This window comes from Alternaria ventricosa (assembly GCF_023758065.1).
Source record: "Alternaria ventricosa strain BMP 2768 chromosome Unknown scaffold_19, whole genome shotgun sequence".
Classification (NCBI taxonomy): domain Eukaryota; kingdom Fungi; phylum Ascomycota; class Dothideomycetes; order Pleosporales; family Pleosporaceae; genus Alternaria; species Alternaria ventricosa.
In genome coordinates, this window is record NW_026055699.1 from 592,002 (window position 1) to 605,932 (window position 13,931).

The 13,931-nt window shown below is 53.9% G+C and overlaps 5 protein-coding genes across 5 annotated transcripts; 2 read left to right on the forward strand and 3 right to left on the reverse strand.

Annotated features, from left to right (window-relative positions):
- Positions 1-79: 79 nt before the first annotated feature.
- Positions 80-1,066, reverse strand: J4E93_009142 (uncharacterized protein; the record flags this gene model as incomplete). The annotated part of the gene is made up of 2 exons (XM_049347036.1): positions 80-798; positions 1,060-1,066. The coding sequence occupies 2 exons, from the start codon at positions 1,064-1,066 to the stop codon at positions 80-82; spliced, it is 726 nt and encodes a 241-aa protein (XP_049195991.1).
- A 779-nt stretch (positions 1,067-1,845) lies between these two features.
- Positions 1,846-2,691, reverse strand: J4E93_009143 (uncharacterized protein; the record flags this gene model as incomplete). The annotated part of the gene is made up of 1 exon (XM_049347037.1): positions 1,846-2,691. One exon carries the CDS (start codon positions 2,689-2,691, stop codon positions 1,846-1,848), a length of 846 nt encoding a protein of 281 aa, XP_049195992.1.
- Positions 2,692-4,015: 1,324 nt separating this feature from the next.
- Positions 4,016-4,724, forward strand: NTH1 (alpha,alpha-trehalase nth1; the record flags this gene model as incomplete). The annotated part of the gene is made up of 2 exons (XM_049347038.1): positions 4,016-4,024; positions 4,071-4,724. 2 exons carry the CDS (start codon positions 4,016-4,018, stop codon positions 4,722-4,724), a joined length of 663 nt encoding a protein of 220 aa, XP_049195993.1.
- Positions 4,725-5,591: 867 nt separating this feature from the next.
- J4E93_009145 (uncharacterized protein) lies at positions 5,592-7,192 on the forward strand (the record flags this gene model as incomplete). The annotated part of the gene is made up of 2 exons (XM_049347039.1): positions 5,592-5,598; positions 5,664-7,192. The coding sequence occupies 2 exons, from the start codon at positions 5,592-5,594 to the stop codon at positions 7,190-7,192; spliced, it is 1,536 nt and encodes a 511-aa protein (XP_049195994.1).
- Positions 7,193-7,891: 699 nt separating this feature from the next.
- J4E93_009146 (uncharacterized protein) lies at positions 7,892-13,592 on the reverse strand (the record flags this gene model as incomplete). Its single annotated transcript, XM_049347040.1, has 2 exons — positions 7,892-13,481; positions 13,528-13,592. 2 exons carry the CDS (start codon positions 13,590-13,592, stop codon positions 7,892-7,894), a joined length of 5,655 nt encoding a protein of 1,884 aa, XP_049195995.1.
- Between the last annotated feature and the right edge of the window lie 339 nt (positions 13,593-13,931).

The following is a 13,931-nucleotide window of genomic DNA, read 5'->3' on the forward strand; positions in this document are numbered from 1 at the left end:
ATGGCATTGGGGGGGCATCAGATGCATTCGTCTTCTTCTAAGACTATTACTACCTATTCCGTATAACTACCTGACCTTATCAGGCAAACGCCTCATCTATCAATGCATCCATATCATCAACACCATCCTCCCAGTCGCACAGGGAGTCGTATGTTGCCGCATTCGCAAGCCCATCATCCGCTGCAGCTGCAGCGTCACGAGCATCCATCATCTCCCCAGCGGAATTTTGCTCCACGATCAAAGAATCTTCCGGTAGCGGGGGGTCCGCCCACCAACTGTCATCCGCTGGACACGCGGGATACGTGAAGGCCGGGAGGTCGTCAGCAGGCGCCACATCCCCGATCCAAAGTTCTTGGTGCATCGGGGCGTCCGCCCATGTACTCTCAGCCGCTGGATCCGCGGGGAAAAAGGAGGCCGGGAGGTTCTCAACGGTTTCTACAGCTTCGGCGCTGTCTTGCTCATGCCCTTGTAGGCGGCAGGGGGTTCCTGCCTCGACGCGTGCGTCGATGGTGGTAGGGGTGAAGTCGGCAAATAGGGCCGGGTCGAACGCGAAATCCTCCTCTAATGAGGAGTTGGCGGTCGTGGTGGTGGTGGTGGTGTCAGGGGTTGGTTCCTGAACTACGACCACGGGCTTAGCCTTCGGAGGCCGTCCCCTCTTCTTTGGTACCTTTGGTACCTCATTCTCAGGCTTGGCCTTGGGAGGCCTGCCCCTCTTCTTTGGTACCTTTGGTACCTCGTCGTCCACGCCTGACTGCCTCTTCCTCTTGATAGGTGCGGAGGGAATGGGGACGGCAGGAGCTGTTGGCCATGTTGGAGGCACTTCCCGTGTGAGGTCAAAATGCTGACCATTGGTAGTAGCATCGATGATGCCACTCTGCTGCTGAAACCCAGGCGTGAAAGGCGCGAAATGCCTCCTAGCATTCTGGAACATGGGCCTCGGGACGAAAGCAGTCTGAACCACAGGCTGACTAAACCTCTGTGGCTGCTGTGCGTAGGGGGAAGAATAGCAATTAGTAGCAGCGACGCCAGGAGCATTCACGGCGCCGGGTTGTGACCTACCCGGCATGTGAGAAGGGTATTGTTGCTGGAAGGGGGCGAAACCAGCAGGATAGCAATTTGTGGCAGCGACGCCAGGAGTGCTCACGGCGCCAGGTTGTGACCTACCCGGCATGTGAGAGTAGTATTGCTGGTTGAGGGCGAAACCAGCAGGAAAGCAATTGGTGGCAGCGACGCGGGGAGAGGGGAACTGTTGTGGTTGTGGCATGCTCATTTGTTGGGGTGGGTAGGTTGGCCTTGAGGCGGTGATGTTGATATATTGGCGCAAGCTTGAACTCCACATGCGGGTGGTTTGGGTTGCGGTGTCGAAGAAGGAAGACATGTTGGTGGATGTGGAGGGTATCTGTTGTGTGTGGGTGAGTGGTATTGAGGTGGAGTGTGTGGGTGGAGAATTTGGTAGTTGAAGATATTTTCGAAAGTTGTGATGGTGAGTGTGATTTGAACTGAGAGTTTGAGATATTAGGAGAGACGGAAGGGGATATCAGCTATTTATTGCAGCGCAGGAAAGAAGATATTCGGACTGCAATTTATCGTAACTATGGTTCATCTGAGATATTTTCACGACTGTATGCTATGGATGTGGCAGCGGTGTTGGAGGCCGAGCACATAGGCGAAATCAGACCAGTAGAGAGCATTGCAATTACCTGAGGATACATGGAAGCGTCCTCCAAGGCATCCATTTGTCGCTTAGACCACAAAAACAAGCCTATCCAGTCGATGTCCATTACGCACGACCTCGCACACATGGTTGATCTGTGACTCTTCTCAAAATTTCCGCGAGCCGAGCCTTTATGCTAATCGCTTGTGTCGGGGCCACAACCCGTGATGGTACCAAAATCCCCTTGAGTCAAGCTTCCGACCCAAGGCACCCATATCGCGCGGCAAAGCACGGATGTTCTGCTCTTCCATGAGCTCCCCCACCCATTTGGCGAACTCCTGGCGCGTCTCCACCTCCTCCTTAGTCATCGACGACTCGGTCATGGAGCTGAAGCTCATGATGAGATCGAACCAGTCGTACACGCGCATATCAGCAATGATCCAGCGCTTGCCCGGCGTGAACTTCCGATGAGTCGCGATTATCGCTCTTGCGACGTCTTCGCCGTGGATGAAGTGCACAGCGCCTCGCTTAGCAACATCGTCTTTGGACTGGCCGAGGCGAGGCAGCCATCTCGCGGGGACGCGCTCGCCGCCGTATAGACCCGATAAATTCAGCACACAGCCGTGGAGCGCTAGCAATTCGTCTTCGGCAACGGCCCGCTTATCCTCCTTGTCGTATGGCGCGTCATCAGCGCTCCAGTCATTGGGCAGTTTGTTGAAGATACCCGTGGATCCAAGCTGCACCCAATTGTTCTTTGCGCCGTGAACTGAGCGATAGAGGCCTACGATGGTCTTTGACTGCGAGTGCCCCACCAGTGGAAAAGTGATGATTACGGTTTGCGCCGCTGGCAGGCGCTTGTATGGCTCCGCATCACCAGACTCCGGGTCGAACTTGAACGGAATCGTGTGGTCTCTTCCGCTGGTGGTGGTTGCAGCATACGTGATATCGGTGTCCTCCAGTTGCGGAATCAGGAACGTGGATGTCCATCCAGCGCCCAGAATCAGTAAGTCCACCTCTTTCATTTGCTCGCGTAGCATACTGTGTTGCGGGTGTGGCGATTATTGCCGTGGAAAATCTAGCATACACGAAAGATCTGCTGTTTGGGTGTTATAATTTTCAAGAGGTTGCGCCAATGGGTGACACAAGGTGGGAGCCACAGCTGGTGTTGTCGTATGAAGTCGTGACGTCTCCACACGAGCCAAATTAGCTTGCGTTCCGCACGGCCCATCTGTTCGGCGCAACCATCCGCACGGGAATTCTGGCTAACCTGCAGGAGGCTGATGTTACATATTTGAAAGCCTACATACTTCAGACTTTTCTGGGCTATAGGAGGTCATGGGCTGTGTATGCTGCATCTCAAGGTGGAGGTAAGTACCATGTTGCAAGCGACGAAGATACTGGGTTTGGCCTCTAGAAACTTGGTTCTGGAGATGTCAATCCAGCCATAAGAATCCAATGGGGCCAAGTCAAACCGTACTCATGGCAGGCGCCATCTCAGTCCAGACGAAAGTCTCCCGATTAGGTAAATTGCAGAGACGTGGATTGTCGCAAATCTGCTTTCAGTCAAAATCTGGAATTGACGTCATGTGCGGAAGCTTGTTCTCACGTGCCAGCGCGGAAGCCCATTACATCTGAAACGCGCTGATTGGCTGCTTCCACTTCCAGGGGCCGCGTCTTCGTCATCACTATGAGCTGCGCATCAGCCCGCGAGCTCAGATAAGTTGTCGCAAAGATCATTCGTTCATTGTGTGCTGTTTGCGCATTCCAATTGATCATCCAATGCGAACATCACGAGTTTCCCGAGACGCGTCCCGCGTTGTCGCAGCGAGTCGCACGCAACGAGCGTTACGTCAGACACGAAGCGCGACCAATGCGCCAGCTCCAGTCAAACGCGAACCAGGCAGCGACGAGAATGCTGGATCAGATTCAGACCTCAGCTCTGCGCCGGCGGACTCCGCCTCAGATGGCGAGACGCGACGAATGCCTATGAAGAGGAAAAGAGGCCAGGACATGCCAATCATTGTGAAGAAGGAGGTAGAGGAGACATCAACCACTGCAATCGCGTCCCCGAACAAAGTCGCCAAGGTCAAGAAAGCGCGTCGTGCGCCTGCGAAGAAAATCAAGACCAGCGATGGAACTGTCACGATGGAGCCACCTGCGAACTGGGAGGAGATATATACCTTGACGAGGGAAATGCGGAACGAGAACCTTGCACCGGTGGACACTATGGGTTGCGAGAGCCTGGCGAAGGACATCAGGTCGCCTCGTGATCGACGTTTCCAGACGCTCATAGCTTTGATGCTGAGCAGCCAGACCAAAGATACTGTCTTAGCGCCTGTCATGCGAGGCATGCAGGAGAGGATGCCTGGGGTACGTTGATTCGAAGCTATATGGCTGTTCCTAGCTAACAGTGCAGGGCTTCAACCTCGAATCGGTCCTCGCCTTAGAACCCCCCGAACTGAACGCGTTCATCAACAAAGTCGGCTTCCACAACCTCAAGACCAAGTACATCAAACAAACGGCCGAGATATTGAGAGACAAATTCAACGGGGAAATTCCAGATACTATCGAAGGGCTTGTGTCGCTACCGGGTGTCGGACCTAAGATGGGGTACCTGACGATGAGCGCAGCTTGGGGCAAAACCGAGGGTATTGGTGTCGATGTCCACGTCCACCGCATAACCAACCTATGGGGCTGGCACAAGACGCAGCAGCCAGAACAGACGCGTGCAGCACTGGAGTCATGGCTACCAAAAGACAAGTGGCATGACATCAATAACCTGCTGGTGGGCTTTGGGCAGACGATATGCCTGCCCGTGGGTAGGAAGTGCGGCGATTGCAAGTTGGCGGAGAGAGGTCTCTGTCCTTCAGCAGTTGTAGCCAAGAGCACGAAAGTCAAGAAAGAAGCTGTTGTGAAAGTAGAAGCTCCCAATGGCAGCGAAGAGGCGGTGGTGAAAGAAGAGCAGGTGGTGGCTGAAGTCGATGAGATCAAAGCTGAAGATGTAGAAGTTGCGATAGACATAGAAGATATTGGGCAGGCGCCACGAAGGAGGCCGCAGAGAAAGAAGTAGTAAGTAGTCCTGAAACATATCCTGAAGCCATGGCACGGCGTCTGACCTTGAAATCAGAAGCGCACACCTTGAACACAGTATTACATTTTGTCGCGTCGGTTTGGTGTTTAGCAGCAAACGCTCTAGTACGGTCCTGGAGTGGGCCCTTTCGTCATGCAGACATCGGGACCATATCGCGCCTTCCAGTCTTCACCGGGCAACAGCACGCGTTCGAGCTCTTGTCTTCATTTCTCAGTCTACTCACCGTGAACCTCTGCGAGCGCCCCCAAACGAGTGCCGACAGCCCTTTTTTCACATCCTCCTCTAGACAATTCACTGCGTACCAGCCAAGTGCTGCCTAGTAAGGCACGGTCTTTGGTCCCTGGCGACCTCATCCGTGGTACTCAAATACGCTCCCCCCACGCCTACTTAAGCATTCGCGATTGGCCCACCCCTCAACCACACCTGAGAAGAGACATTCCACCGATCTTACTTCCGCAGACGCATGCCCACAACGCCGCTGCACCTACATCACAGCAGCTAACTACTACAAGGCTCAACGACCAGCACCCACTACGACGCCATCCACCACTGTGGGAGCCAGCACCATGCCATCTCGACCAGAATACGAGGCGCCTACTCGGAGTCAGTCACAACGTGAGGGCCATTGCACTGCATTTGGATCATCAAACTCCGATCCTGCATACGTCCCCATTCTCCAACGCGCCTTTCCGCGCGTCGCGATTCTACTGACATGCGCCATCTACCTCGCATCGTCATTCGCAGCTGTCTACGTCGGACTCCACGGCATCGCGAACACCATATACCCTCGGCATAACCAAGCGGTTGACGAGTATTTGGTGCTTTCACAATCCAAGTACACAGAGGATGCACTGTACAAGAATTTGGATAAACTTCTCTCTAGCCAACTAAACCGCGGCTTCATGGAGACTCATGAAGACTGTCTTGTCCGCGGTCTAAAGGAGGCCAACTACGAACTCTACGGCCTCGGCTTTCAGTACCCTGACATGCGCACGCAAGTCATGGACTGGACGATGGAGAACTGTGGTAGACTGCAGTACACGCCACAAGTGGTGATACAGGACCCAACCCCACAGCAGGCTGTGCTGACATACTGGGCGGATGCGAGCTATCGCTCTCGCCGCATGCTTGAGGGAGCTCTGGGAGCCGTGCAGCAGCAGGCTCGTCGTTTCTGGAACCGACTTTTCAGCGCGTTCACGGATAAGAAAACATCTCCCATCACCGAACACGTTCCCGTTAGTGTCAACACTAGCGGAACTCTTCCTCCGAGTCGAGCCCTGCCCAAAGTACCGTTCGGCTTCGCTCTACGCTGCGAGCCCACCGAACCATGCCGCCTAGTCTACCCATCCGGTTCTTCAAAGCGTGCAAACAAAGTCGGCGTCTCACGCGAGGCCCTCGCGAAGCTCAAACGCGAGATCAAAGAAATGCGAGACGCCACCCGCCAGGTCAAAAAAGCTAAATTGGTTACGGAGCAGGTTGTGATCTTTTTCGACTACATCCACGCCTCTATCTTGGTGGTCATGTTTGCGATCATCTTCAGTGTGGCACCGTTTGTCATACCCAAGGCCGTTCGCCCTCCTCCCCCCTCTTCCCGCGATACAACAGAGATCAAATTCAGGGTCGCATCCCTGCATTTCACTTTTATAGGGAGACTGATACAAGAGCTACTTTTTTCGTACCCAATACAGCTCCCGTTTGTCGATCTCTTAGATCTTTCATATGGCGCCCGGTGGGCAACGCCCTTCCAGATCTGCTTCCTGTTTGTTGGTAACAACATGCTTCTTCAATTCTTCATCCTTACCCGACCGCGGTTCGAGAATGTCAACCTCGCATACAAGCAGATCAAAGAGCTCTACTTCATCGCCCGAGGGTGGGACGTACCTGACGGAGCGATGGACGACATGTTGACTTGGTACGGAATTCACATTCAGCCGGCGGACCCCAAACCCAAGCCTACGGAGGTTCCTGGCGGAGCGATGGATAACATGTTCAGTTGGATGGGACGCTTTGTAGCGGCGGACTCCGACTTTCAGCCTCCGCCGGCACCTAGCGGAACGATGGACAAGATGCTCTATCGGTGCGGAATTCAATTTGTATATGCGGACCCCAGTCTCAAGCCGACGGAGGAACCGGCCACGGTCAAAGTAACCATGTCTTCCCCAACCGATAACCGCCAACAGCACGGGCAGTCGCATCCATCGCACCAGGGTCTGGTCGCTCCGACCACTTCGCTCCAGGAAGGTCCCGAGGCGCACCTCACGAAGGTCCAAGAAGCGTCAAAATCTCAGTCGGCCGTGTATATCAATGTTCCCGATATCGGATCCGTCGTCGATACCGACAGCGAGACCGAGTCTGAGGACGAGCATGGTAGCTTCGTCGACCTGGCCTGTGGCGTTACGCCTCAAGTCAGCGATGCGGAATCTGGCTGGTCTATTGTGGATGCTTAGAACAGGCATGAACATTTAGTATGAGCTATGACACGGTTGTTGTCTCATGGCATGTAGTACGGGAGTTGTCAGGCATGTCAGCGCTAGAGCTGTTTCGTCTGGCACGTGTGGTGCACGTATGGTATATGTACATGAACATAGTTCTTTTCACGTGGCGATCGATGTCGGCCTTAAGGGTTGTCGGTATCTACTAGTAGTATCAGCTCAATGTAAATGATAATTTCATGTTATCCCCGTTCGTGACCATGATACCAAGAGATGTCGAGCATGAAGATGAGATGGTTGGGAAAGATAAGATGATTCGGCATGGTTAGAAGTCAGTGAAAGTTGACATGATCTACACCTCTTGGAGGACTTGCCAATCGGGACTACGTGCATGTTACCCATAAGCTGAAGGGGTGGTGAGCGACCGGGAGGGTGAACAGAAAAACCACCACAATCTACGGTTTTTGCGACGAGTTACTTGATTAGGAAGGAGTTTGATGTGAGATGAGACGAAACAGAGTTGGGAGCCCGACTTTTGCTTCGAGCCCAAGTAACCATCACAGCGAACGACATCACCAAAGCTTAAACTTCTCAAGAATGTAACATTAAAAGTACACTACACTACCACATCCTAGATCTACCAACCAACTAATCTCAAACACCCGCTCCAGAACTCCAGCGCTTTTACAAATCACCCTACACGTCCCCCTCTCCCTATTTCTTCCCATTCCCATTCCCATTCCCATTCCCGTTCCCATTCCCATTCCCCACACCAAGACACTTCCCCGCATCCTCCAATTCCCCCAACACCCTCATCTCAAGCTCACTCAGCGCATCCTCACCTGCTCCCTTCCTTGAACTCAGCATCTCCAGCTCGCGCTCATCAACAGCAACAATACGTTCACGCAGCGCACTCTTACGACTGAGCCAGCTCTCAACGTCTTCCTTGATGTTTTCCTTATCCCAGTCTAGGAGGGCGACTTCGTTGGCTTGGATACCCAGTTTGGGACCCTGTTTGCGGACGTTTTCGAGGATGCTGGCGATGAGCGCTAGGGAGTGGACTTCGGATGCGACGGTCAGTGTGATTTTTGTGGCGGATGTGCGGGACGAAGGGTTTGAGTTTATGCTTAGGGCTGAACGGGCGAGTTGCTCGGGGAACTGGTTTAGGAAGGATGAGATTTCCGCGGCGATGGGCGGGCCGACGGAGAGGAGGAGGTTGAGGCAGAGGGGCAGGATGCCTTTTGTCCATATGCTGTACATGCGGGATGGGTTGTCGAAGGGTCCCATGCCGTTGGTGCGGCGGTAGTAGTTCATGATGTTTGCGGTGTTGAGTTGGCTGAGTATGCCTTCCACGGCCATAGTTTCGGCCAGGGCTGAGATGCTCGATAGAGAGAGTAGGAAGAGGACGCTGAGCTCGCCGTAGATGGGGTCGTCGACGCCGTTGTGGGAGATTGTCAGGCGGTCGGCCCATGAGAATAGACTGGTGGCGTAGCGCACGGTGTTGCTGTTGGCGAAGAGGAGAGCGGCTTGCTGTTGCCACTTCGACATCTCTGGTATCGCAATGATACGTTGGAGAAGCGCAGTGAGGAGGGCGAAGTCAGATGGCGAGACGGAGGCAGGTTCGGCGTGGAGTTGGTTAGCCAGGCTGCGGAAGCCTTTTGCAACCGTGTCTGACAGAATCTCAAGGAGTTGGGTGGAGATGGGTTCCGTGTATTTGTTGTGGCTTGTGGGCATTGTGCCGCGGAAAGAGGAGCGGAAAGATGCATCGTCTGACGTGTCCGTGTCTTCAATTAGATGGAAGTGAAGGGCCAGGTAGAGGATCCGTAGCAGAGACCGGTAGTAGTACACAGCGTCAGTCGAAAACACGTTCTCGAAATCAGGCGTAGAAGTGCGGATGGCGTTCCATACTGGAGCGAGTAGTTGGCGTGCCTCGGTCGTTCGTACTTTGGCCTCCACCAGCTTCTTGAGCAGTGCGAAAGCCAGATCTGCTCGCAGGACCATGAGCTGGCCAAACAACGCTTCCGGAAGATTCGATTGTTGATTGGCAACCATGCACTTCTGAATGACTCCGACAAGGACCTTGACAATGCGCTCATCCTTTGCTACAACTTGGCTCAGCTCAAGAGCCAGTAGCTTCCAGCCTTGGAGCAGTAGGACTTGAGACTCAACAAGGCCAAGGTTGTAGTTTGCCTTCTCCACTTCGGCAGCGAAACCCGTACCTTCTCTAGGACCTGTCCATTTGCTGTTGAAGCCCAAAAGCTGCTGAGCAAGGTCGATGTCGTAGAAGAAGGCGCGTCCGAAGGTCTCCGGGTAGAGCGTGGTCCGCTTGAGGTTGCCTAACGAGACACCAGGATACTGTTGCTCGAGATTTTGTTTGAGATAGCCGTGCAGGGATGTACTGTATGACGGCAGCTCCAAGGCAGTATCTTCCAGGTATGTCAGGCTCGGCACAACATCCTTGAGCACAGTGATGTCGCCCACTTGCCGCGAGCTGTGGAGGTACATAGCGATGACTTCGCAAGCTAACGATGCAAATCTGTTCTGGAAAGAGCGCTCTAGCGTCTCGCTATTGCTGCTCATTTTTGGTTGTTTGGGTTGCTTGGCCATCCATTTCAGGAAAGCAAGCAGCTTTTGGATCAAGTCTTTACGTTGGCGTAGATCACCCATCGCCCACGACCAGTTGTTCTGCGCTGATGAAACAAACTCAAGCATGGCAGTATAAAGAGGCCATGAGATTCCACTCGCGTCTTTCTCGGGCAAAGCCATGTTGGAAAGTGCATCGAGAGCTCGCGTGAGGAGAGCTTTGTTTCTTGAGTCATGGGTCGCATCCTTTTTGGACCTAATCGACTCGCGAGGTGTGCTACCAGTGAGCAGATACAATGAGAACCATTGCTGCTTGCACGTTACTACAGCCGAAAGCAAGTTCCAGACGTTCGTCTGAATGTCGACTATCTGCAATGGCTCGTCTAGTTGAGACAGCACACTCAAGAAGTTCTTTGCGGTCCGTGGTCCGAGGTGCCCAAGTAGGGAAGGCGGTTCTTGCTGTTCAATCTGTTTTCGAGCGGTCTGCTTCAAGTCTCCGTCTGCCATTGTTGAGTCTTCTTGTCCAGCGACTCGAACAGCGCCGCGAACAAGAGCTTCCAACAGGAGTACTACCTGCGACTTCCATTTGTCACTAGTCGCGTATAGTCGCGCTAACAATGGCGTAGCTTTGAACAGCTGCTGCTCCAAGTGTGTCCATGGCCTGTTTAGTAGTATGGCAACCCGGACGAGGACATCGGCGAAAGCCAGAGTAGTCTGCGTCTGCTGCATCCACAATGCACTCGAGGTCGTGAGCAACGTAATATCACTCGGGCTGACTCCAGTGATCAGAGAAGTCATCAGCGGGTTCGTCGGAAGATCTGCACCGGATGGCGTAAGGTATAGCTGAGTAAGGTACTCAGCGATAGGCGCAATAGACTTGGCCAGCTTAGCAGATAACTTGGGCTCGTCGTCTACGCTGTATGCAAGGTTCAGGATCGTTGTGAAGACTTCGCAGATAGCGATGTTGATCTCAGGACGATGGTTGGGTTGCGAGTATTTCCAGTTCAAAGAGCTCTCGTATATGCTGGCGAGGGTCCGGCCAAATGTAAAGAGAATTGTGCTCATGATCTTATCCGAGGTTCCGCTTTCGGAAGGCGCAGATGCATTGAAACGGCTGAGTGCTTTCGTCGGGACTTTGCGAGACACCGATCGCTCAACGGCATCCTTGACGAGCCCCTTGTAGAGTCGAATACATCCTATGAGGAAGTCATATCGCCCAAGGACCATCTCGGTTCCAATCAGGATAGTCGCCAAGCTTCCGTTGCCGTCGCCTTCTAGCAACCTGCTCCTAGCGAGCCAGGGCCATACCCTATGTGGAGAGACGACGATCAAGGCCTCTAAGAAGTGGGTGCAGTTGACCAGAAGCTCTAGAGAAGCCTCGTTGCTGGGCTCCTGGCAGAGGTGAAGCAGCTCCTCCTCGAAGATGGCAAGCACAATGTTGACGGTATCCTGGCTGCTTTCAGCACCGATGCTGATCGCCTCCAGAAGTTCGGCCGAACAGATGCCCTCAGATGCATGCAAAGAAGAATGCATCAAGTCGGCGAACAGACCGATAATCTCGATGACACTCTCGCGAGATGCGGGTTGTTGCGTGGCGGTTTCGACCTTACTGCTGCCTACAGGGTATGTTGAAAGCAGCTCGACTAGATACGACAGTGTAGAGTGGTGGTGATGCCATACCGCGACATAAGGCTGTGAGCTATCATCAACGATGATTCCTTCTGTGCCAGCAGGTATTCCAGATAGGCCGTCAGACTGTGTCGATCTGCCGGAGGTCAATAACCGGCGTTGTCCACCGAAGCTTGAAGGTGTTCCAGTAGAGAAAAGCGGTAGATTGGCTGTGAGCTCAACCCAGTTGGCGTTCTCCTCCTCGCGCGTCAACGCATAGTCCCTAAAGCCTTCTGGGAGGCGTTGCATGAGTCGGTTGTGGTTCCCAAGCTTCTCAATGAATGTAGGCATGCCGTTCTGCATAGTCTTGTCGCCGCGCGTCAATGCGCTACAGAATTTAAGAAAGGGCGTCATCTCGTAGGGGTAGCGTAGGCGAGCTTCGTTGAGCAGCAGTGGCCGAAGGATATACTCGTCTTCCAGGAAATACGCAACAACCGGATCAGCATGGCGAGAAATTTCCCCATTCTCCCATCGTCGGAAGGAGTTGTCACCGGTGAGGATTGTGTATGTCGTTACTATCAGATCCGGGCTGTACGCGACAATGTCACTTCCGACAGCGGCGCGAATGAGTTGGAGAAACAGTAGACGAATCCTATCCTGTGATATCTGGTCGATCGATGTTCCAAATGCTGGCAGACTGGTCTCGACTAGCTGGTTGATAATAGCTAGCACGCCCACGGCTGAGCTAATGTTGGCCAGCTCCTCATAAGGCATCTTGCCGTCGAAGAGCTCATGATTCTCAAGTCTAGCCACGACCAAAGCAGCCTCTTCGAGTGGTGAGGTTTGAGGCTCAGTGTTTCCTGTGTCGTTCGACGCTTCGAGGAGACGGTCGCGCTCTTGTTCCTCGTAGCTTGCACGAGTGGTGAGCCTCCAAGTCAGGATAGCCCAAGCAAATGTTGGTGGTGTAGCCGGACTGGCGCCCAACAATTTGGCCTCGCCGAAGATGGTGGTGATGCTCTCTACAACCGTGCCGTTGAGGATATACGATGAGGAATCCCAGGCGTTGCAGTTGCCGGACTCGAGATCATCCATAATTTTGTCCACTTTCAAAATAGTCAGAGACATGAGTGAGGTCAGCAATTGTATCACCGGAATAAGAGGTTCCTGACGAGCCGTGACTGCAGGGAATTCGCGGAAAAAGCCGCGGAAGCTGAAGGCTTTCAGCCAGTCCTCGATAGTGGCGGCAGGTAGGAAGTCCTTGGCGACCAAGTCTGCGTGTACCAAGGCCAGATGAAGAATATGCAGCATCTCTGTAGTCTGCGCGACGACCCATCTCTCCGACGCAGGTTCTAGTATCGATTCGTCAACGTTCCAGCCATAGCCGGTGTCTAAAGCGTCGCATCTTTTGGAGAATGCTTTGAGCAACTCGTCTAGCGCTTTTCCGCCCGATGGGCCATCTTGTGCTGCTGCGATAGCCTGTCCAAGCTCTTCAATCCAGCCGGCGCCAATGCTAAGGTAGTCGTTGCCGTAGATGGTTTGGCTGCGCAGACTGGAAGCGCAACCCCAAGAGACGAGAAGTTGGCTGATACGTATGATGGAGGCGCACGTCGAATGATAGACGTCGAGGATGTGGAGGCGGCGCTGGTCCTTTGCATCGAGATGCGCGGTCTTGGAAGCGAGCGGTGAGGCCATGATGGATGAGTTTGGGACGAAAGTCGAGGCGCCTAGATTCCCGACTCCAGCGGCTTCCTGTACACTCAGAGCCTCCTCTTCAGTGAGTCCGCTCAGCAGCTGTGCGGTTGGCCTGCTCTGCCATTCCTGGACGACCAACTGCAGCGCTGCATATTCTGATATCTGCGCCTCTTTGGCCAGCCACAGGCTGTCGTCCTTGATCTCTGCGACATCGTAGTGTTCGCTCTGGGCGGGCGTCACGCTGATGGGCGCGGTCTTTGATTCGAATCTGCTCTTCTCCTGCGACGACGGGTCGGGAAAGGGCTTCCACGGGCGGCTGAGGATGTCTCTGTTCTCGTTGGCGGTGAGGAAGGCGCGTAGGGCGTCGCTTTTGGACGCGGTTTCGGGGTCGCGGAGGGCGCGGTATGCGATGTCCCAGGTCCTGCTACTGTCAGCTACGTTGGTGCGCTCGATGCAGGTGAACATACACAAGCTGCTGCTCGCCCTTGAGGCACTTGCCCAGGTCGAACTCGGGGGATTGGATGGGGGCCATGGTTGCGCTGCAGTGCGCGAGTAGGAAATCAGCTAACCAAAGGCCATGAAGGTGCTGGAAAGGCGTGGGGGAGGTGTTGCCGAATGTTTGGCGTCAGTGTCTACGAAAGTCGCGAAAGCCAAAGCTCACGCGAAAGTCGAGCTAGTACGTGCAGGGATCATCACAAGGGTCAACACCTACCACACACGCTTCAACGTTTGGAAAGAGACCAGACGCGCATAGAGACATTAACGCCATTTGATTTCGCTCGTATTGGTTCGCGTCGCAATGGGTTTTCTTTGGTTTTCAATTGCCTCCTGCCAACAATGCAGCAGGAACTTGCCCGCGGACTGCCTGCAC